This window comes from Peromyscus leucopus, chromosome 16_21 (assembly GCF_004664715.2).
Source record: "Peromyscus leucopus breed LL Stock chromosome 16_21, UCI_PerLeu_2.1, whole genome shotgun sequence".
In the NCBI taxonomy this organism is placed as follows: domain Eukaryota; kingdom Metazoa; phylum Chordata; class Mammalia; order Rodentia; family Cricetidae; genus Peromyscus; species Peromyscus leucopus.
This window is the reverse complement of record NC_051084.1, coordinates 32,003,476-32,028,392: the sequence shown is the minus strand read 5'-3', so window position 1 is coordinate 32,028,392 and position 24,917 is coordinate 32,003,476. Positions and strand designations below refer to the sequence as shown.

General features: G+C 39.9%; 1 protein-coding gene across 8 annotated transcripts in view; it reads left to right on the top strand.

The window, feature by feature from the left end:
• Positions 1-24,917, top strand: part of Herc4 (HECT and RLD domain containing E3 ubiquitin protein ligase 4) — a 78,122-nt gene that overhangs the window by 17,682 nt on the left and 35,523 nt on the right. For 6 of the 8 annotated variants that reach the window (XR_003735789.2, XM_028881081.2, XM_028881076.2 and 3 more), the window contains 6 exons: positions 1,909-2,068; positions 8,050-8,126; positions 11,139-11,360; positions 12,663-12,754; positions 16,754-16,884; positions 23,746-23,906. Coding sequence is in view for 7 of the 8 variants with exons in the window: in XM_028881081.2 (XP_028736914.1) it covers positions 1,909-2,068; positions 8,050-8,126; positions 11,139-11,360; positions 12,663-12,754; positions 16,754-16,884; positions 23,746-23,906 (843 nt within the window). In the remaining variant the exon portion in view is untranslated. Of the gene's footprint in view, positions 1-1,908; positions 2,069-8,049; positions 8,127-11,138; positions 11,361-12,662; positions 12,755-16,753; positions 16,885-23,745; positions 23,907-24,917 lie in introns of those variants that run through there. The other 2 variants (XM_028881082.2, XM_028881083.2) reach the window with 2 other exon arrangements.

Below are 24,917 nucleotides of genomic sequence, written 5' to 3'. Positions count from 1 at the left end.
GTGTTGAGATTGAAGGGATTCAAGGTGTGCGCCACTATGGGTGAGAGCTTCTGTTATTGGTAATAGATTTCAATTTCCTTAGTAATTGAGATTTGTGGCCAGGCTGTGGTAGGGCACGCCTTTAATCCCAGCAGAGGCAGATGGATCTCTGTGAGTTTGAGGCCAACCTGGTCTACAAAGCAAATTCCAGGACAGGCTCCAAAGCTACACAGAGAAACCCTGTCGAAAAACCAGAAACCAAAACAAACAAACAAACAAAAAGATTTGTGAGACTGTTTGTGTAGGCTAATGATTCTTAGTTTTCTTGACCTTTAGAGGAAGGTCATGTTATAACCTGTTTTGTTTGTTGTGTGTGTTTCTATAATATAATTTTATTAAAACACGTACAGAATAATGCAAAGAGTAAGAGATTGGTGTAATAAACTTAAGTGTGCTGGGCACTATCTTGAAGAGTTATCAACTTGCTGGGCATGGTTGTACACACCTGTAATCTTAGTACTTGTGAGGCAGAGGCAGAGGCAGGAGGATTGCTGCAGCCTTAAGCTGGCCTGATCTATGTAGTAAGGCCAAGTACACATGCCTCAAGTATACATCAACTCGGATACTTTTAAGGTAAGTGCTTAGTGTATCAATGGAGTCGTATAGATTCCTGGAGATTATCTAGCACTAGCCTCCTGCTTAAAGAAAAGCAAAATCTTAATCCAGATATAATATCAATTGCTTCATATGTGAGAATGTCAGTTTTTTGGGTGTAGTCAATTTCATTATTGAATAGCATTATTTACAAATTAGTATGCCAACAAACCCTGGTTGACAGAGTTTTAATTGCTTTCATCATGAGGCTTCTGTTGTGTTGAAGATAATAAATGTAGCATTCTTATTAAGCTTATAAAGTTAATTTCAAATGGCATGTAAAAACTTACTGGTGAAACACTAACATTGTATATATTTTTTTTAAAAGATTTATGTGTATGAGTGTTTTCTCTGAATGTTTAAATGTATACCATGTGCCTTTGTATACCTTCGGAGATCAGAACAGGGCATCAGATTCCCTGGACCTGGAGTTACAGGTGTTTGCCAGCCACTGTGTGGATGCTGGGAATTGAGTCCAGGTCCTCTGTAAGAGCAGCAAGTGCTCTTACCCACTGAGCTTTCTCTGCAGCCCCAGCACGGCCTATCTTAAGGGAAACTTGCGGTGTCACTGGCTGGCTACTTTTGATTTAAAACTTGAGCATATTTTAACCACATGAGGGGGTTTATAGCTGTTGATGCTAAAGTAGGAGTCCATAAAATAAAACCTACTATTTATAGTGGACATACTACCTTTTACTTCTCTATTCAGCATATCCAATAGATTTTATATTTTAAAACTCTGAGCCTGGAGTGATGGTGCATGCCTGTAGTAATCCCAGCAGTTGGGCAGCAGAGGCAGGAGGATTCCAAGTTCAGGCCACCCTGGGCTGCAATATTGAGATTCTGTCTCAAACTTAACAACAATAAAGATCTGTAAATAAATTGCCAGTTGAGATTGTTTCATTAAGAATACTACACTGTAGTGTTTGTATGATAAAGTAAGTCTGAATTATAATTACACTGCTAAAGTTCCAATAATAGCCCAGGTTATTGTTAATTGGTTTCTTTTTTATTGGTGGTTTTGAATAGAGTATTGTCTTCTGAGATCATCTTGATGAGCCCTGAATTTCTCTACAATGTTCAGGTCATTTATACCTTATGGTGTTATCACAATGAGAATTGTATATGGAGCATATTTGTTAATTTTTTTCAAAACAACTGGTTGTATTTTATGTTTAAGCATCTCCTTGCTTTTGATAGACAGTGAGAATTGAATGTATTCTTATTTCAAGCTCAAAACTAGAATGTAATGTTTCTCTTCTTGACTTCTGTTAGAGCAGGTTGTTGCCCTGGATGCCCAAAATATCGTAGCTGTTTCATGTGGAGAAGCTCATACAGTAGCACTTAATGACAAGGGCCAGATGTTTGCTTGGGGTCTTGACTCTGATGGACAACTTGGCCTACTAGGATCAGAGGAATGTATCAGAGTACCCAGGTAACAAAGGTGACCACAAAGAGGTCCTTAAGCTTTTATAATAAATTTGTTTATCTAAATCATTTTACTTATGGTGAGCACTCTGCTTACTGTGAGCATGTAAATATTGTTGCCTAATTATTTCTCCCCTTTGAATCTTTTAAGAATTTATTAAGTTGGTTCTTGTTATTGATTTGGGTTGAGGTATTTGGTTGACTATTTTTTATATAACTGATATTTTTTTCCATAATGGATAAAATTTCTGTTTGTAAAGAAAAGAAGTAGGATGGCAGGTATGGTAGCACATGTCTTTTAATCCTAGCTCTTGGGAAGCAAGATCTCTGTGAGTTGGAGACCAGCCTGGTCTTTAGAGTGAGTTCCAGGACAGCCAAGGCTACACATAAAAACCCTGTCTCAGAAAAAAGAAAAAGAAAAGTAGGAATTGTTTTCTTCTAGAATGGGATAGATTGATTTAAGCTACTGGTTCCACTCTGTCAAGTGTCCCAGCAATTGAAATACTGATTTAATACTGATTGGTTGCTGGGCATGATGGCATACACCTTTAATCCCAGCACTCAGGTAGAGGCAGACGGATCTCTGAGTTGGACACAGCAAATTCCAGGACAGCCAGGGCTACATAGAGAAGCCCTGTCTCAAAAAACAAACAAGCAAACAAAAATATCTATTGGTTGCATGTTTCTCTGACCTTTTTTTTAAGGCTTTGTTGATTTTTGTTTGTTTGTTCAATTTATTGTAGACGTCCATTAGAAATGGATGCCCCCCCCCACCCCACTCACCCACCCAATACTGGGACTTAAGATACACACCACCATTCCCAGCTCTTGTTTTAGATCTTGGAGAGAGCATTTAGCTTTTATCTAGTATGTTATTAAATTCTTGCTTTTTTTGTTAAGATTTTCTTTTTTTTATGTGTATGAATGTTTTGCCTGCATGTATATATGTGTATGTACCACGTGAGTGCCCTGAGAGGCAAAAGACGGCATCAGATCTTATGGAACTAGAGCAGTGGTTCTCAACCTTCCTAATGCTGCAACCCTTTAATACAATTCCTTATGTCATGGTGACCCCCAACCTAAAATTATTTCATTGCTACTTCTTAACTGTAATTTTGCTGTTGTGAATCATAATGTAAATGTCCGATATGCAGGGTATCTGATATACAACCCCTGTGAAAGGGCCACCTGACCCCCAAAGGGGTTGTGACCCATAGGTTGAGAGCCACTGAACGAGAGCAACATGTAGGCTGACACATGTGGGTGCTGAAAAAAACAAATAGGGGTCTTTGCAAGAGCAGCAAGTGCTCTTAATCACTGAGTCATCTCTCCAGCTCCCTAGTTGTTGGCCTTTCCTATAACATCTTTATTATGTAGAGATACGCTCCTTTTATACCTGTTTCTTCAGCCACTAGTTGTTTATGTTGTGTCCTTATTTGTTACTATTATCAGAGTAGATGAATTCATTTCTCTTGAGTTTTTTGAAATAATGTGAGAATCAGTATCAGTTCTGTGTTTTTTTTTTTATTTTTTTTTTTTGGTTTTTTCGAGACAGGGTTTCTCTGTGTAGCTTTGCGCCTTTCCTGGAACTCACTTGGTAGCCCAGACTGGCCTCGAACTCACAGAGATCCGCCTGGCTCTGCCTCCCAAGTGCTGGGATTAAAGGCGTGCGCCACCACTGCCCGGCTCAGTTCTGTGTTTTTTTGTTTGGGTTTTTTTGTTTGTTTTTTGGTTTTTTGAGACAGGGTTTCCCTGTGTAGCTTTGGTGCCTGTCCTGGAACTCACTCTATAGACCAATCTGGCCTCAGTCCTCCTCCTGAGTGCTGGGATTAAAGGTGTGTACCACCACTGCTTGGCCAGTATCAGTTCTTTAGATGTTATTAGGCTTGAGCCATCCTCAGGTCCTGTGCTTTCTTTGATGGACACATTGGTACTGAGTCTGTCTTACTCCTTGTTGCTGGTCTGTTGAATTTTTTGTTTCTCCGTGGTTCGGTTTTGTAAATGCTTATGTTCAGGAATCGGTCTGTTCCTTCTAGGTTATGGAGTTTGTTGGCAATAATCTCTAGTGATCTTCTATTTCTGTATCAGTTACAATGTCTCCCTTTTATCTCTGAGATTATTTAAAATGACTTTAGCATTTGCTTATTTTGCATGTATGTTCATATGTGGGTGTACATGTGCAACGGTTTGAATATGTGGAAATCCGAAAGCAACTTGCAGAAAGTAGTTGGTTCTTCATCATGTGGGTTCCAGTAATTGAACTCAGCTTGTCAGGCTTGGCAGTAAGTGCTTTGGTACTGAACCATCTACATGCTAAGAAAGCAAGCCTATGACTGCTTTTTTAGTCTGGTCAGGGGGGTGCCAATTTTCATCTGCTGAAGAACTTTTTTTAAAATTAAAAAAAATCTATTTCTTTATTTCTGCTGTGGTCTTTATTTTTTTTTTCCATCTATTAATGTTGGATACCTTTTGGTTTGCTTTTTTCCCCCTCCTTGGGTCCTTTGAGACAGGGTTCCTCTCTTGTGACTCACTGTGTATAGGCTGGCCTTGAACTCAGAGATCCACCTGACTCTGCCTCCCAAGTGCGGGGACTAAAGGTGTGCGCCGCCACTGCCTGATTTGTTTTGCTCTTCTTTATCTTTGGGATAAGAATGAGTGTTGAGATTTTCTGTCTTATAATGTAGGTGCTGATTGCGGAAAACTTCTCAGTACCGCTTTTGCTGTAGCCCATACGTTGGCTATATGGTGTCTTCATTACCCTTTTTCAAGAAGGTTTTCCTCTGTGACCCATTTGGCTATTTAAAGCTAAGCTGTTTCAGTTCTGTGTTACTGTGTAGTCTCCAGTTGTTTCTTGTTACTTACTGACTGCCAGTTTTATTATATTGTGACTGAGAAAGACACTCAGTAAGATTCTGTTCTTTACTTTTTTTTTTTTTTTTTTTTTTTGTTTTTTCGAGACAGGGTTTCTCTTTGCGCCTTTCCTGGAACTCACTTGGTAGCCCAGGCTGGCCTCGAACTCACAGAGATCCGCCTGGCTCTGCCTCCCTAGTGCTGGGATTAAAGGCGTGCGCCACCACCGCCCGGCCTGTTCTTTACATTTTTATTGAGGGCTAGGGATGGAGCTCATTTGATAGAGATGACTTGTTGCTAGCAACAGTGCAGCCCGAATGTGATGGGCACACTCTTAAAATCCCCACATGGGGTGGTGGCCCAGGGCTCAGAAAGGGCATCCTCAGCTTCATAACAAGGTTGAAGACAGCTCAGAATAAGTGAGACTTTGTATCAGACAAAGAAAAAAGGGAGGAAATGTTACTGAGATTTGTTTAGTGGCCTGTTAAGACTTACCCTGGAGAATGTTTTGTGTGCTGTTGTATAGCAGGTTCTGTAGTTGGTTTTAAGCCCATTTGGTCTTTTGACTGCTGATTCTTTGTCCACTTTGTCAGCCTCGGAAAGGGGCATTAAAGTCCTCTGTTACTGTGTTGGAGTTGACGTCTACCTTAGGTCTAGAATACCAAGAGTATTTTCCATATGTGGATGCTCTAATATTCTATACCTTATATTGAGAATTGTTTGTTGAATTGACCTCTTTAGCATTACATAATGCTCTTTTTTTTGAAGATTTATTTATTGATTTAATGTGAGTGCTCTATCTGCATATACACCTTTACACACAGAAGAGAGCCACCATGTGGTTGTTGGGAATTGAACTCAGGACCTCTGGAAGAGCAGCCAGTGCTCTTAACCTCTGAGCCATCTCTCCAGCCCTGTTTAAGTTCATTTTATCTGACAGGAGTATTGCCACTGTTTTCTTACAGTTCTGTTTGCATGGAGTACCTTTTCCATTGCTGCTTCTTGTGTTTGTGTCCTTAGAGGTAAATTGAGTTTCTTAGAAGCAGCTTATACGATTTGGTTGTGGTGATCCACACCTTCAGTCCCAGCAGTGAAGAGGTTGAACCAGAGGAATTGTCATTTGCAGGCTAGCTTGGGCTACAAAGTGAGTCTTGTCTCAAACAAATCAAAGAAGAAGTAGCAGTCATTTGCTTTTGGATTTTGTAATTCACTCAGTTACTCTTTTGTTTACATAGCCCTGGCTGTCCTGAAACTATGCTATGTAGACGAAACTGACCTGGAACTCGAATCTGCTTTCTTTTCCAGAGATTTTCACCAGGGCCGACTCATTGTCTATGGCCCCCCCCCCCCCCCCCCCCCGTTTCTCTGTGTAATCTTGGCTGTCCTGGAACTCCCTCTGTAGACCAGGCTGACCTTGAAATTACAGACATCCCCCTGCCTCTATCTGAAAGGCATGTGCTACCACATGCCTGGCTTTAGTTGCTCTTTTTTTTTTTTTTTTGGTTTTTCGAGACAGGGTTTCTCTGTGTAGCTTTGCGCCTTTCCTGGAGCTCACTTGGTAGCCCAGGATGGCCTCGAACTCACAGAGATCCGCCTGGCTCTGCCTCCCGAGTGCTGGGATTAAAGGCGTGCGCCACCAACGCCCGGCTAGTTGCTCATTTTTAATTCGACAGGAAGACAGGAAAACGTAGTGTTCTGTGAGAATGTAGTATTTTGAAATATTTTACTTGAACTTGCAAATTAATAACTGGAAAAGGCTTTTTTCCTGATGAGTAATTTAATATGGTGAAAAGATCAATGTGTGATGTGGGTGGTATCCATAAGCAGTAACAGTAAATACTAACTTCAACACAATTGTACACATCCATGAATTTTTGTTTCTAGCTCTTTTGCATTTATTTTGCTATGACATTCTGTCATGCTCTTAAAAACTGAAGGTACATTGGAACCTGCTGATTGGAAGCAGCACAGCTCTCAGGTTCTGTAGTTCAGAACATATATCCAGGGGGCTAGAGAGATGGTTCAGTGGTTAAGAGCACTTGTGGCTCTTCCAGAGGACCCAGGTTCAATTCCCTGCACCCACATGGCAGCTCACAACTGTCTGTAACTCCAGTTCCAGAAGATCCAACACTCACACACAGACATACATGCAGGCAAAACACCAGTGCACATGAAAGAAAAATTAATTAAATACAATATGGAGTTAGAGTGACTCACTTTTTTCCTGTTCACAGTTTGATTCACTAAAGCAGCCTCCTGAAAATCATAAGTATCAAAACTCTGTTCAGAAGTTTTGCTCCTTCCTGACTTTGAGTTGGCAGAATCAGGTCTGATGGCAATATCAGAAAAAGACAGATAAGAGAACCTCTTCTTCCCTCTTTCTTGAAAACATTCATTCAGAAAAGTAGTAGAAGGCTGTCAGGCAAAAGGGAAGTACAATGCATTGCAGTTAGATAAATTTAGAAGTGTGAAGACAGAATACAAGAGAGCAAAAAATAAGAAACATCATTGATTATCATAAATGTGAATGGACTAAAATTCCCTAGTTGAGACACAGATGCCACTGCTGTGGGTGTCAATTGAGAGGGTACATTAGGGGGGGGAAATAGGGTCCACAGTTCTGAGTCATGAGAACACCAGTTTTAGAATAATTAGTATTCCAAATAAACTGCCAAGTTTCACACTGTAAGGATTAAGAAAAGTATTGGATAATGGAAGAATATGTTTAAATGATAAGTGCATCTTGAAGCATGGTGCACTTCGCTTCTGTTGTTTTTGGTTTGTTTGTTTTTTTGGTTTTGCGTCCTGTCCCTGTCCCCCCATGCGCCCTTCCCCTCCAGCTGAGGACCTAATCCAGGGCCTTGCACTTGCTAGGCAAGTGCTCTACCACTGTGCTAAATTCACAAACCCCTATTTTGTCTTTTAAGGTGTTTTCTCAGCCCATCTTTTGCTTTTTTTAAATGCTTATATTCTGGTTACTGGTTTTAACCTGAAGTTTTGATGATTAGCCTGACTGAAAAAGATAGTGCATCCTGAAAAGACAATTTCGCACAGAGTAAGTGGCCAGTGACTAGCACCTAAGTAGCATACAAGATTCACTTGTTACAGGGAATTGATTCTGCTCTCCTTCTTTTCTAGAAATATTAAAAGTCTTTCGGATATCCAAATAGTACAGGTTGCATGTGGTTACTATCATTCACTTGCACTTTCTAAAGGTAAGCAATTGGCCTTTTGTTTTCTTCCTAAAGATGATTGCTCGGTGCTTTGAACAAAAAGGCCTCTAGCTTTCTTCTTTCTACAAGATGTGTCCTGATTCTGGATTCCTTTCATTTCTATATGTATTTTAAACCAGCTGTTAGTTTCCATACATACAGAACTGCTAAAATATTGATTGAGATTGCGTTGTTTATAAATCAGTTTCAGAGTAATCTCTACAGTGTTAAGTTTTTTGCTCATGAACATGACATTTCTCCATTTAATTCTCTAAGTTTTTCTTACTAGTTTTTTCATTTGTTTGTTTGTTTAAGATGGGATCTCACTATGTAGCTCTTGCTGTCCTTGAACTCACTATGTAGACAGACCAGGCTGGCCTCCAACTCAGAGATTTGCCTATCTCTGCCTCCTGGGTGCCGGGATTAAAGGAGTACGCCACCACTGCCTGACACTATGGTTTTCACTGGGTATTTTTGTTCATTACATAATTTTTGTTTACTATATAGGCCCCATATTGGGTTGTATGTCTTAATTACTAAATATTTAAAAGCCATTACTTCAAAGCAGAGGAAGCTTGCCTTCCCGCATCTCATTAAATTTTATATCTAAGCTTTTTAGGAATTAAGCACAGAGGAGGATAAATACCTATTAGTTTTGTTTGCATTCTTCTTTCTGGTTTAACTTATTCATATGCGGCTGAGGATTGGAAAGTGAATTAGAGAATCTCCCCTAGTTTTTGTGTTATCACTTAAAAAGACAAACTTGAACAGGAGAAATGGCTCTTCCAGAGGACCTGAGCTCAGTTCCCAGCACCCATTTCAGGCAGCTCTGTGACTCCAGCTCTAGAGGACTCTGTGGGTGTGCACACGCACAGAGACACTTACACACAAATAAAAATTCAATGATAAATTCAGCCCAGCATGTTGGTACTTATCTATAATAATCCCAGCATTTTGGGAGGTGAAGCAGGAAGATTCAGCTTAGGCTATCTCAAAAAATAAGTGCCAGTGCCTCTGTTACTTACTGTTTTAGTAAATGCCTAATGGGGTCTACTGTGAACAAAATACTAGATTTTAATTTAGTAAAAACTTATACATTAAGACAGTTTTCCGAGTTCGAGGCCAATCTGGTGGTCTACAGACCTAGTTCAAGGACAGCCAGGGTTACACAAAAAAATCCTGTCTCAGAAAAAAACAAACAAATTTTTACATCTGGAGCTGGTTTTTTTTTTTTTTTCTTTTTTGCATTTAGCTTTAGGTAGTATCATAGTCAGATAACAAGCTTTCTGATCATGTAGTGTGAACTGTACGCACTCAAGTATATAGTGCGTGATCAACTAGACTACTAGACCTCATAGGATCACACAAATTACAGGTAATTATATACTGTGAAAGGGTCTGTAGAGGAAGAGTTTGCAGTTTATAGAACATTACATGGGAATGGGATTTATGTGGACTCTCCAAGAATGAAGACTAGAGGTGAGCTAAACAAAGAGTTAGGAGGAGATTAGGACAGTGAAAACATGGCACCTGAGTGCAAAGGAATGTAAGTGTGGCTGGAGTACAGTGAGTGAGGAAATGGTTGTCCTAAGAGCATGAGAATGCACTAGATTTCTCCCCTCAAATCTACCCTGTGTGGTGTTCGTTTGTTTGTTTTTTTAATAAATTTTGTTTTTGAGGCACAGTCTTACTCTGTAGCCCAGGCTGCCCTTAAACTAGGCGCAATCTGTTTTAGCCTCTCAAGTACTGGGATTATAGACATTTGCCACCACACCTGTCTGAAGTTTCTTTATGCATATATATGTACATGTTTGAAGAAGAGTCAGGGACCTAATATTTTAAAAGTTGGAGGGAAGCTAACTTCAAAGTTAGTTATTTAATCATGTGTGCATAGGTTTGGATCCAAAGAACAGCTTTGGGAGTTATACCTCTGGTGCTATATACCCCTTTGTTCCCCCCCCTTTTCTTTCTTTCTTTTTTTTGGTTTTTAGTGTTTCTTTTTGAGACAGGTTGTCACTAGCTTGGTGCTTACCAGCTGAGTTAGGATAAGCTGACTAGCCAGTGAAGCTGAGCGCCATCACTGGCTCTTCTTCCCCAGTGCTGGGGATTGCAAAAGCGTGCCACCCTACCTGGCTTCCCTCCTCCCACATGGTTCCTGGGAGCCTATTGAACTCCTGTACACGTTACCAACAGAGCCGTCTCCCCGAGCTAGGAGCTTACTTTGAAATGCATACAATTTTGTCGTATGAACTTTTAAATTTACTCATTATATTGCTTACTAGATTATTGCTAGTTGTTTTTAATAAAAAATGCCTGAAGTTGTGAAATGGTCTGGCAGATCAATCAAGTGATAAGCAGAGAAAATGATTAAGGGAATGAAGAAGGATGCTAAAAATAGGTCTATTTACTAGAAAGAAAACTGTATGTATGTAACTTGGTAATACTTGGTAGATTTAGATTTGGCGATGTCTGAGAAGGGACATGGCATCCCTGGGTATGTGACCGCTGATGAAGGGCAACATTGGGAAAAGAAGTATGGGAATTGGAAATAGGGCAGAAGCCATATTCAGTGTGGGTGTACTGAATTAGAAGTGGTTTTGAAACATCCATATGTGTGTGTCAGATAAGCAATGGATTACAAGGTGTTTCTTACTGTTTACATTTGTATATGTGAGTTGATAGCTGAAGCCTTGAGTTAGAAGAGTACTTGGAGAAGTTAGAGAATAAGAGTGAAAAGTGAGGAATGTTAGAAAGAGACAGTCCTTTGTTGTAGAGCATAAGGCACTGAGTTTGTCCTTAGTTTTCATCAGTATTTACTAGTGTTTTGCTGAAACTTAAAAGTATACTGATAAGGAATATTCTTCTAGGTAGTAGTATGTTTTCCTGTAAAAAACAAACTTCATTGTTAGGAAGCATGTGATTTCATTTAATGAGAGGGAGGATGTCTCAAAAGAGTAGTTGATCTGCAATGATATTGTATGTGTGTAAAATAATTTTATGGTTTTTGTCTTACAGCAAGTGAAGTTTTCTGTTGGGGACAGAATAAATATGGCCAACTGGGTCTAGGCATTGACTGTAAAAAGCAAACTTCACCACAGCTGATCAAGTCTTTACTTGGAATTCCGTTCATGCAAGTTGCAGCAGGAGGAGCCCATAGTTTTGTACTCACCCTTTCTGGGGCTATCTTTGGATGGGGACGTAACAAATTTGGTCAGCTAGGTCTTAATGATGAAAATGGTAGGTTCTCGTTATAGTTCAAGTATGTTTTTTAAAAGATCATCATCTGTGATGAATGAGTGATTCTTAGAGTATTGGAGAAATGTATACCCAAATCTTCCTAGGACCAATAGAGGTGGAGCTGAGGATGTTAATTTAAAATTTTAATGTGACAATGTTTTGAGAAGATCATGGGGAGGCTAAAAATTAGCATATAATAAATTGGGAAGTTTATTGAGGCTGGAGATATAGCTCAGTGGAAAAGCTCTTGCCTAGTATGCACAAGGCCCCTGGGTTCAATCCCCAGCACCTTTTCCCCCTCAAGAAAGAAAAACATTCTTTCAATCATTTGGACTGAGATTATAGATAGCTCCATGGTAGAATGCTTGCCTCTCACACAGGAGGCTATGGTTTTAATCCCCAGTACTGAAAGAAAAGAAAAAGTTTATGCTTTTCTTCATTATTGGGTGTTTACAAATACTACTTTAAGTTGGTAGCCAGTGTTGTTCCAGTATTGGCCACCATTAATGGGAAGAAGCTATAAAATTAATTAGTGAAGAAGCTGCGCATATGGCTTTCTGGTAGAGCATGCATGCAGTGCTCTAGGAAAGTAACATGATGTATTCAGTCGATGTGTTTCAAGTTGGATTTATGTGATCTGGGGTTATTAGATTAATTTTTGGTTGAATTTCTTTTTATACTGATGATACTCTTGAAAATAAACATTTTGAATTTTAAAAAAGGACACTTTTTTAAAGTTACGATCTTGTATCTGCCAGTATTTTGAATACTAATATTTGGCATACAAATCACAGTTTGTAAAGTTCAGCATACTCTTAATGACTGAGATGGCCAAAGTGAGTTTTTAGCTAATAACAACTTATAATGATAAGTAAATAATTCCCTCACAGAATTAGATAATTTTTATTCTGCATAAAAAATATGTTCATATTATGCTGTGTATATGTTTTGCCACAAAAAGCAGAAAATACGACAGGCTATTGTGTAGGATCTGAGCATAGTCATTACAGAATAAATAATGATACACATGTAGAAAATCTGAAACGCTGAACTGGATTGCTCAGGCCTATGCACATTGGCATAGGGTGATTGAATTCTCATCTTTGAATCCTTCTTTATCATAGGAGTAGAGATTGGTAGCCCTGGAAACCCAATTTTATAAACTTTTTTCTTTACAAAGTCTTTGATTGATAGTCACAATTAGTATTATGTCTACTGAGTTTGGAAATCTGTAGAGGAAGCACATTTTAGAAGAATTTTAGTTAAAAAAATATCATTAACATCTTTTATTGGAATTTTCAGATAGGTATGTTCCTAATTTACTAAAGTCACTAAGATCTCAGAAAATAGTTTATATTTGTTGCGGAGAAGATCATACTGCTGCATTAACCAAGGTATTGTATTATAAAACTTTTTATTATTCACAGTAATTTTCTCATAGTAAATGCTTTCATGATCTTTCTATTAAACTTGAGCAGTGTTTGTGTTTCAGAAATAGTTTATCTTAAAATAGACCTAAATGATTCTTGAAAATAACTTGTCTTAATGTTCGGTTTTGTTTAGGGTTATGAAGTGTGTGTTTTGATATGCTGTCACATGCAATTGCAGCAAGGTTTAAGTGATTATGTCGTCCAAACTCACCTTCAACTGTAGCTATTGCTATTCCCCTTTCTGAGAGTCCCGAGTGCTGGGGCTGCAGTCACTCAGTACCGTGCCTGGCACTCTTTGGAGAGGTGTTTGTCTGTGTGTTGATACTAGAATTTAAAACCCAAGACCTTGCGTATACTAGGTCACGTGTCTACCACTGAGCCACATCTCCAGCTCTTTTTTAATGGTGAGATAGGAGCTTGCCAAATTGCTCAGGATGACCTTGGGTTTGTAATCCTGTTAGCCTCCTGAGTAGCTGGGATTATTAAAAATTTTGAATGAAATGACTTCATTTGGTTCATTGGGCTTGCAGTGCTGTGTATCAATCCCATTGTACTTTATCACTCTACCTAATTTGCGTGAAACTTCCATTTGTTTTATAAATATTTTATAATAAGTAAAAATAAGCCACTGAATTTCTGTTATCTATAGGCTGAGTGTTATGCTGGCAGTTACAGTGTATGTGTTTTCAGTACAGTCTTGTCGGTTGCTTTAACATTTACCTTTCATCAAACACATCTGGGGTGTGTCTGTGGTGACTAGATGTCAAATGAACACATTCAGACAATGGATGTGGCTCAATAAACAGTTACGTAGGGACCTCAGTTTGATCTTCAACAATACACAAACAGAACAAAATACTGCTAATCTTTACTGTAAAAAATATTGTTGTGTTCATTCACATTAACTTAAAGATTATTGTTCTTTGGCCAAATTAGAAATTGATGTTTCAGAAGGGCTGGGGATGTGGTTAGTTGGTAGAGTGCTTGCCTGACGTCCAGGAGGTCATGGGTTCTAGCCCCAGTACCAGCTGAGTGCAGTGGTGGGGAATGGAGGGAGGCAGGAAGTTCAGACATTGAAGGCTGTCTTTGCACGGTTTCGGTTTGTTGTTGTTGCTTCTAAAACGCACTGCCCCCTCCCCATTTAGTGTTGTTTACTTTTGAGAGAGGGTTTCTCTGTGTAGCTACGGCTGTCCTGGAATTTACTCTAGAGCAGGCTGCCTCAAACTCACAGAGAGAAGCCTGCCTCTTCCTCACCAACTGGCTTCATTATTATTATTTGTCTTGTATAATTGGTAAAAGATAATAACTTCCTTATTTACTTACTTATTTTCAAGGGTCTCACTGTGTAGCCCTGGCTGGGCTAAGAATTTATGTAAATCAGTGTCCTCAGATTCACAGAATTCTTTTTGCCCACCTCTCCCCTCTGAGTGTTGGGGTCAAAGGCATATGCCACCAAATTTGGAAGAAATTAATTTCTAGTCATACTTTAAAAAATTGGGGGCTGAAGAGATGGTTCAGCAGTTTAAGAGCATTTGCCTCTTTCCCAGAGGACCAAGGTTGGTTCCCTGCACCTACATGGCAACTCACAACCATCTGTAATTTCAGTTTCAGGGGGTCAGATGGCTCCATATTGCCTCTGTGGTGCACTGCACTCACATGGTGCACTTATTGTACATGCAGGTAAAACACTCACGTCAAAATTAAATTAAAATTGTATTAGATTGGGAAATAGAGATCAGGTGCAGAGTATGTGCTGATTTGCATAAGACCACAAAAGGAGGGAAAGAAAAAATTCTGCGCTGTTTTTACCTTTTTCCTTTGCTCAGAATGACATTTTTAGTTTTATTATTTTAGACAAAAATCTTTATTTGATTTGTGTTTGGGTTTTTTTTTTTTTCTTCTTCGAGATAGGGTTTCTCTGTGTGACCCTGGCTGTCCTGGAACTCACTATGTAGTGGATCAAGCTGGCCTCAAACTCACAGAGATCCGCCTGGCTCTGCCTTCCAAGTGCTGGGATTAAAGGTGTGCACCACCACCGCCCGGCTTAGACAAAATCTTAATATAGCTGAGCCTGTCCTCAACTCTGTCATCAGTCCAGGCTCCCTGGTACTGGGCTTACAGGTTTCCTTTGAACTCCAAAAGTAGCTGAAGATGACTTCAAATTTCTGATCCTCCTATTCCTACCTTTTGAGTGCTAAGGTCACAGATGTGCACCATCACGCCCACACTGCAGTGTTCAGAGGCAAGCGCTCTACCAACTAAGCTGTGTCCCCAGCCTCTTTCCGACTCTGTATTTGATGTGGAAAGTTCCTTCCTTCTTTCCTCCCTCCCTCCCTCCCTCCCTCCTCCCTCCCTCCTCTCTTTCTTTCTTTCAGATTTATTTATTACATATACAGTATTCAGTCTACACGTATCCCTGCAGGACAGAAGAGAGCTCCAGATCTCATTACAGATGGTTGTAAGCCACCATGTGGTTGCTGGGAATTGAACTCAAGACCAGTGTTCTTAACCTCTGAGCTATCTCTCCAGCCCTGGAAAGTTTCTTAAAGCATGTCCTTATATAAAAAATTATGCTGTTAGATGTTGAAAGCAGGATGTAAAATTGCATACACATAACTACAGTTAGGAAGAAAAGTGTCAAATTGAAAAATACTGTGGTTGTGTTAGGTTGTTGTGTGTCATATCTCTTGTAAAATACATAGCCTCAGCTGGGCGGTGGTGGCACACGTCTTTAATCCCAGCACTTAGGAGACAGAGACAGGTGGATCTGTGAGTTCCAGGACAGCCTGGTCTATAGAGCGAGTTCCCGGACAGCCAAGACTACACAGAGGAACCCTGTCTCAAAAAACCAATTTTAAAAAAAAGCATAGCCTTTAATTGACTCATGAGTATTAATAACAAGAAATTAAAGATTATCTCTCATAGCAACTGTGTATGCTTCAAACCGTATCTGTGCACTCTGCTTACATGTACTCTGCATGTTTGTTTTTGACAGAATTTCTCTGTGTAGCTTGGGCTGCCTTAAACTCATTGTCTTTTTGCCCCCAACTTCCTGAGGAGAGAACATCACATTCAATTTAGGTCGAGCATTTATGTTCAAGACATAATTAGCTTTCTAACTAAAGATAGTAGCATTTTAAAGTTTTTGTGAAACGTTAGAAATGTGTCCTTTGAATTAAAAAAAGAAAGCAAAAGCAACACAGTTAAGTAGTTCCTGGCTCTTTGGGTGGTTTAGTAGTAGTTACTATTTGGGGGTGAGGTGTCTCATGTAGTCAAACTCTTGGACAGCTTTTAACCTCATCTTCTCAAGTGCTGAGATTACAGTTGTGTAACACCATGCCCAGCAGTAATTCCTTCTGTAATGAACACTTCAAATTGTGTTTTATCATAATATAAACATCATTTAGTACTTTAAAAATCTGTGGAAGCCTGCCTGGTGCTTCAACCCATATTCACAACTACTTGAGATGCTGAAGCAGGAGGCCATAAGTTCAGGGCCAACCTGAATGTCTCAGTGAGATTCTATTTCAAAGCAAAAGGAAGAGTGGTGTGATAGCTCAGCAGATGAAGGTGCTTTGCAGGCATTCCTGGAAACCTGAGTTGATTCACCAGAACTCAAGGAAAGGTGGAAGGAGAGAACCAACTTCATGGAACTGTCCTCTGAGTCCGTGTGTTCACAGGTGTGCAGCATGCACACTCATACCAATAATAAGATTTTAAGATGTTTTAAGTAAAAAAGATATGAAGATGTAGCCTGAGTGATAGTGTTGCCTCTCATGCACTGAATGGTAAGGTTAGTCCCAACAATCATAATCAAATTGCCTGAGTTTTAAGACAATTTGACCTTCAAAGACAGGAAAGAAAACACTGAGTCCATATTAAAAGGTCAACTCATATTTCTGAACATTAGTTTATTTTCTTTCGTTAAGCTTCCTCATAAGTTAGTTGTTTGTTCTTTTCCAGGAAGGTGGAGTGTTTACCTTTGGAGCCGGAGGGTATGGCCAGTTGGGTCATAATTCCACCAGTCATGAAATAAACCCAAGGAAAGTTTTTGAACTTATGGGAAGCATTGTTACTCAGATTGCTTGTGGAAGGTAAGCTGTGGTAAAGAAGTGTGGTGATACTGTGTTCCCCAAAATATTGTGCACCCTAATAAACTTATCTGGGGTCAGAGAACAGAACAACCACTAGTTAGACATAGAGGCCAGAAAATGGTGGCGCACACACCTTTAATCCTAACATTCCGAAGGCAGAGATCCCTCTGGAACTCTGTGAGTTCAGTGTCACACTGGAAATAGCCAGACATGGTGACACACGCCTTTAATCCCAGGAAGTGATGGCAGGAAGCAAAAAGGTATATAAGTCATGAAAACCAGCAGCAGTTCAGCTGAGATCCATTTGGATGAGGACTCAGAAGCTTCCAGTCCGAGGAAACAGGGTCAGCTGAGGAATTGGCAAGGTGTGGTGGCTGTGGCTTGTTCTGCTTCTCTGATCTTCTGGCATTCACCCCAATACCCAGCTCCAGGTTTGTTTTTATTAATAAGACCTTTTAAGATTCATGCTACAAAGAAGAGAGAATTTTGGTCTCTAGACTGATTAGTGAGCTGGTAAGCATGATGACATGCCTGTAATTCTAGCACTTGGGAGGCCACATAGGGAGTCCCTGTTTCAAACAAAACAACCTGCTCCCCTGTCCCCACCCCAAGAAAAATTCCACATTTCCCCCCCTTTGTTTCAAGACAGGGTTTCTCTCTGTGTAGCTCTGACTAGCCTGGAACTTATTCTGTAGACCAGGCTTGCCTCTGCCTCCCAAGAGCTGGGATTAAAGGTGTATACCATCACCGCCCAGCAAAATTTACCTTTTTTTTAAATGGTTGTGTAATAAATTGTCTTAGGGTTCTAATAGTCTGAGGTAAACCATTTCTCCTGAATGTCTAATTAGCTGCTGAGGAGTCAAAGTAACAGAGCCATCTTATGGTGATTCTGTTTGCAGTTTCTTCAAAACTACCTCATGTTCCATTGTAATGGCGTCATTTTTAATTATTCACCAACACTAATTAGTTCTCCTTTTTCAGACAGCCATCCTGATAGGTGTATCTTGTTTACATTTATATTTCCCCACTGCTTAGTGAACTCAGCATCTTTTTGAAATCTATTTTTGTTTTGTTGACTACTATATTCTTGATGTAATCTCTTTATCAGATAGCTAATCTGCAGATATTTTTTTGCATCTTATAGATTGCCCTTGTGTAAATATTTTGTGTCTGGAGAGATGTGAATAAACACACTCATATTCATCCAAACTCGGAGCATAAAGAAACAATTCCCCCATCTAAGTCTAGAATGGTGAACCATTGAGTTTAATTATAGTTTCTTAAAGGACCTTGGGTATGGTGATTGCAGGAGCATGGACTGATTCTGGGTGGCTAAAGAAAATTCTCTCCCCTTGTAATTGTTAACCATTCATATATGACTTACCTCTGAAACCCTCTACCTCCTGAACCTTCCCAACACAAAGGAATATTTCATTACCAGCTTTCAAGAATACTGTGTTTTTACATGCTGAGCTATTCTTCTAAAACCAAAATCGGGATCGGGTGAAAATAATCTATAGGCTGACTGTGAGACAAGCCATGGCAGGCATTTGGCTCAATTTTAGGTTTTGGCTTTTGATCATGTAGTTGCTTTTGGAAGACTCCTAAATACAGTGTGTTTTCTGAAGCAGTTTTGCAAGAAATGTTCTCAAATAAGTAGCAAGCTTTAATTCACCTTATAATAAAATTCTAAGTGCAAAATGTGATTCTGGTGGTGGCTGAAAAAAATTGCTCATAACATGCCAATTGGGAAGGCTAAAGATACTGCTCAGTGGGTAAGATCACTTCTGCTCTTCCAGAGGACCTGGGTTTGAATCCCAGCACTCACATGGCAGTTCATAACTGTAGATCATAACTATAACTACAGTTTTTTTTTCCTTTCATTTTATTTTCCAATACCATTCAGTTCTACATATCAGCCATGGGTTCCCCTGTTCTCCCCCCTCCCACCCCTCCCCTTACCCCCAGCCCACACCACCTCCTCCAAGGCAAAGCCCCCCCCCCCCCCCCCGCCCTGTGATTAACCTGGTAGACTCAGTCCAGGCAGGTCCAGTCCTCTCCTTCCAGACTGAGCCAAGTGTCCCTGCATAAGCTCCAGGTTTCAAGCAGCTAACTCATGCACTGAGCACAGGACTCGGTCCCACTGCCTAGTTGCCTCCCAAACAGATCAAGCCAATCAACTGTCTCACCTATTCAGAGGGCCTGATCCAGCTGGGGGCCCCTCAGCCTTTGGTTCATAGTTCATGTGTTTCCAGTCATTTGGCTATTTTTTTTTTCCCAATAATTGAGTAAAACCGAAATTTATTATAAGCCACAGTCGTCCTAGGGACCTCCATGCTATATATATAACCTCCATGGTTCTATGGGTTGTGGTCTGATTGTTCTTTATTTTATATCTAGAATCCACTTATGAGTGAGTACATACCATGACTGTCTTTCTGGGTTTGGGTTACCTCACTCAGGATGATTTTTTTCTAGTTCCATCCATTTGCCTGCAAATTTCATGCTTTCATTGTTTTTCTCTGCTGAGTAGTACTCCATTGTGTATATGTACCACATTTTTTTCATCCATTCTTCTGTTGATGGGCATCTAGGTTATTTCCAGGTTCTGGCTATTACAAATAGTGCTGCTATGAACATAGCTGAGCATGTATCTTTATGGTATGAATCAGCATTCCTTGGGTATATGCCCAAGAGTGGGATGACTAGGTCTTGAGGTAGTTCGATTTCTAATTTTCTGAGAACCCGCCATACTGATTTCCACAGTGGTTGTACAAGTTTACATTCCCACCAACAGTGGAGGAGTGTTCCCTTTGCTCCACATCCTCTCCAACATTGACTGTCATTGGTGTTTTTGATCGTAGCCATTCTGACAGGTGTAAGGTGGTATCTCAGAGTCGTTTTGATTTGCATTTCTCTGATGATTACGGATGATGAGCATTTCGTTAAATGTCTTTCAGCCATTTGTGATTCTTGTTTTGTGAATTTTCTGTTTAGCTCTTTAGCCCATTTTTTAATTGGACTGATCAGTATTTTGATGTCTAGTTTCTTGAGTTCTTTATATACTGTGGAGATCAATCCTCTGTCAGATGTGGGGTTGGTGAAGATCTTTTCCCATTCTGTTTTCTGTCTTTTTGTCTTATTGACTGTGTCTTTTGCCCTGCAAAAGCTTCTCAATTTCGAGAGGTCCCATTTATTAATTGTGCTCAGAGTCTGTGCTGTTGGTATTTTATTTAGGAAATGGTCTCCGGTGCCAATGCGTTCAAGAGTGCTTCCTACTTTCTTTTCTATTAAGTTTAGTGTAACTGGATTTATGTTCAGGTCTTTGATCCACTTGGACTTGATTTTTGTACATGGTGACAGATATGGATCTATTTGCAATCTTTTACATATTGAGATCCAGTTATGCCAGTACCATTTGTTGGAGATACTTTCTTTTTTCCATTGTATAGTTTTGGCTCCTTTGTCAAAAACCAGGTGTTCATATGTGCATGGATTAATGTCAGGGTCTTCAATTCGATTCCATTGGTCCGTATGTCAGTTTTTATACCAGTACCAAGCTGTTTTTATTACTATAGCTCTATAGTAGAGTTTGAGGTCAGGGATGGTGATGCCTCCAAAGGTTGCTTTATCATATAAGATTCTTGTAGCTGTCCTGGGTCTTTTGTTTTTCCATGTGAAGTTGAGTATTTTTCTTTCCAAGTCTGTGAAGAATTGTGTTGGGATTTTGATGGGGATTGCATTGAATCTGTAGATTGCTTTTGGTAAGATTGCCATTTTTACTATGTTAACCCTGCCTATCCATGAGCATGGGAGATCCTTCCATTTTCTGATATCTTCTTCAATTTCTTTCTTTAGAGATTTAAAGTTCTTATCAAAAAGGTCCTTCACTTGTTTAGTTAGTGTTATCCCAAGGTATTTTATATTATTTGTGGCTATTGTAAAGGGTGATGTTTCTCTGACTTCTTTCTCAGCCCTTTTATCATTTGTGTATAGGAGGGCTACTGATTTTTTTGAGTTGATCTTGTATCCTGCCACTTTACTGAAGGAGTTTATCAGCTGTAGGAGTTCCCTGGTAGAGTTTTTGGGGTCACTTATGTATACTATCATATCATCTGCAAATAGTGAAAGTTTGACTTCTTCCTTGCCAATTTGTATCCCTTTGATCTCCTTTTGTTGTCTTATTGCTCTAGCTAGAACTTCTAGTACTATATTGAATAAATATGGGGAGAGTGGACAGCCTTGTCTTGTTCCTGAATTTAGTGGTATCGTTTTGAGTTTCTCTCCGTTTAATTTGATGTTTGCTGTTGGCTTGCTATAAATTGCCTTTATTATGTTTAGAAATGTTCCTTGTATTCCTGATGTTTCTAAGACCTTTATCAGGAAGGGGTGTTGGATTTTGTCAAAGGCTTTTTCAGCATCTAAGGAGATGATCATGTGGGTTTTTTTTTCAGTTTGTTTATATGGTGTATTACATTGACTGATTTTCGTATGTTGAACCATCCTTGCATCCCTGGGATGAATCCTACTTGGTCGTGATGGATAATTGTTTTGATGTATTTTTGGATTCAGTTTGCCAATATTTTGTTGAGTATTTTTGCATCAATGTGTAACTACAGTTTTAAGGAATCTTTTGTGGCTTCCTTGGTCATTGCACACATGTACCAGATACACATGGAGACAAAACACATTTATTTTAACAAATGGGATCCTGGCACTGACTGCTTTTCCAGGGGACCCAAGTTCTATTCCAGGCACCATTATGGTATCTTAGCCATCTCTGAGTCCAGATCCAATACCCTTTCCTCGCTTCTGTGGACACCAGTACACGCATGTTGTGCACAGACGTACCTATAGGCAGAACACCCCTAGAGATCAAGTAAAAATTGATTTCAAAATAGAAAGAAAGGAAGAGAGGAATAATGGCATCCTGGACTGGGGGTGGGGGGGAATATCTCTTAGGAATGTGCTTGCCCTTAGTAGCACAAGGGCCGTGTAAATGTTGGACGTGCTGCTATCTGCTCATAAGCCTGACATTGATGAGACAGAAACACAAGAGTTCCTGGGGCTTGCTGGCCAGCCATTCTAGCCTAATTGATGAGTTCCAGACTAGTGAGAGACCTTGTGTCAGAAGAGATGATGCCTGAGATTGTCCTACACACACACACACACACACACACACACACACACACACACACACACACACACACACACACACACACAAGCACACAGCACCTGTTCCACTTACTTTCTTCATAAGATCATATTAACTGGGCCGGAGAGAATGCCCAGTGGTTAAGGGCACTTGCCTTGTGGAGGACCAGCGTCAGTTCTCATATAACTAACTGTAACTCCAGTTCCAGGGCATCTGATTCTCCCTTCTGTCCTCTCTGGACACTGCACACACTTGGTGCATACACATATATGCAAGCAAAACAATCATATGCATAAAATACAAATAAAATCTTTTCAGAAAAATTATATTTACTGTTTGACATCTGTTGAGATGCCTAATGAGTTTTAGTTTTCCTGAAAAATACATTGCTTAGATTATTATAGAGATTATGTAGAATTTGTACATAATTTTACTTTGCTTAGGGTAACATTGATACTCTAATATCAAATCTTTTAGTCAGTGCTTGAGCATAGGTGAGCCCTCCATTTATTTACATATTTAATTTTTATGTGTTTGTGGACATCCACTTGCATGGAGGCCAGAAATGCCTTCCTTGGTCTCTCTTCTCTTTATCTCTTTGAGACAGGCTTTTTCTCTGAACCTGGACTTTACTGGTTGCCTTGATTGGCTTGCCAGCAAGGCCCATTTCATTCTCGTGTCTCTGCACCCCAGTTCTAAGTTTATAGGTGTACAGACACACATCACCAACCTTGCTTCTTTATATGGGTTCTGGGGTCTGAACTGAGTCCTCGTGCTTACACAGCAAGCATCTCTTTGTTTTTGTTTGTTTTGTTTTGTTTTTCAAAACAAGGTTTCTCTGTGTAGCTTTGGAGCCTATCCTGGAACTCACTCTGTAGCCCAGGCTGTCTTTGAACTCACAGAGCTCCACCTGCCTCTGCCTCCCAAGTGCTGGGATCAAAGGCATGTGCCACTATGCCCAGCTATTTTTGTAGATAATCTTTATCAGATTAAGTAATTTTTCTTTTATTTCTAGTTTTATTTTCTGTGTGTTTGTTTTTAGTACTAGGGATTGATTCCAGGGTCTTAGCCCCATTCCTACTTATTAATTGTTGCTCCTTGTGTGTTTGTTGAGATGATTTGTGATGTTTATTGTGTGTGGGGGTGCATATTCACAGGCCAGAATAAAGCATTGAGTGTCTGTCTCTGTCACTCTCAGCTGCATCATCCTGAGATAGAGACTGTCCGTGAGCTGCAAGGTCGCCATTTCTGCAAAGCTGGCTGGTCAGTAAGCTCTCAGGACCAGCATGTCCCTGCTCCACATGCTGCGTTTACAAACACACAGCTGTCCATTCCTGGCTCTTTACGTGGTGGTGGACATTCGGGTCAGTTTCCCATGCTTGTAGAGCAGACACTCACTCCTACTGAGCCATCTTCCCAGGCCAGTTGATTTTTTTTTTTTTTTTTTTTTTGCTTTTCGAGACAGGGTTTCTCTGTGTAGTTTTGCGCCTTCCCTGGAGCTCACTTGGTAGCCCAGGCTGGCCTCGAACTCACAGCGATCCGCCTGGCTCTGCCTCCCGAGTGCAGGGATTAAAGGTATGCGCCACCACCGCCCGGCAACCAGTTGATTTTTTTAAGAGAAGATTATGTTGGTTCATTTTTATTTTTCTAAGTATGTTGTTTGGAATTTAATCTTAAGTCAGAGGTTTTCTGTCATTTTATTCTAGGCAGCATACCTCTGCATTTGTTCCTTCTTCAGGACGAATTTACTCCTTTGGTCTTGGTGGTAATGGGCAGTTGGGAACTGGTTCAACAAGCAACAGAAAAAGTCCTTTCACTGTAAAAGGAAATTGGTTTTCTTATAATGGGCAGTGTCCACAAGATATTGGTAAGTGCTAATGTATTTAACCTCTGCTACATGTATTAAAGCTCTTTAAAATGCTGGTCTTCTGGGGCTGGAGAGATGGCTTGGTGCTTAAGAGCATTCAGCAACCACATGGTGGCTCACAACCATCTATAATAGGATCTGATGCCTTCTGGTGTATGGGTATACATGGAGACACTCATACATAAAATATAAGTAAATAAAATGTTGGTCTTCTGTGATGAAGGCTTCTGTGGTTATAGAAACTCCAAGACAAAACATCAAATTTCTTTTTTTTTTAAACAAATGTGGTGGCAATAGGAGGAACATTGGATTTGGTGTAGCCCGGACTTGTGGCAAGACCCAAAACACATGAGCCTTTTCCTGTCCCACCAGCCAGTCCCCAAATAACGACACAGAGACTGGTTGCATCCGGGTTCTTTTCAGTAGTGGTTCCAGGCGTACAGCCGGTCCTCACACTCGCAGAGCTAGCACTTTCCAACGCTGAGTCACCTCTCCAGTCCCTGTCACCTTCTATAGCAGTGTTCTCAATTTTACTACTGTTGTGACCCTTAATACCGCTAGCTCCTCATGTTGTGGGGACCCCCAAACTTAAAATGATTGTTGTGGCTACTTCATAACTGTAATATTTGCTACTGTTATGAATGTAATGCAAATATCTGTGTTTTTTAATGGTCTTAGGTGACTCCTATGAAAAGGTCATTCGACCCTCAAATGGGTCGTGACTCACAGGTTGAGAAACCATATTTTCCATTAATGGAAATGGTTATGCATTATGAAGTATTTACTCAAAATTGTTTAAATTTCCCCATGTTCTTTTTTTAAAATGAATCTCTGTTTGCTGTTTATTTTGAGGTATAGTCTTGATATGTAACCCAGGCTAGTCTCACAGTCAACAGTCTTGTCTACCAAATGCTGAGATTTCAAGTGTGCCCCCTTTCATTTTTTTCCTTGTAACTTTTGTAACAATTATTCCAATTTTACATTATGTTTAAAACAAAATATTAGATACAG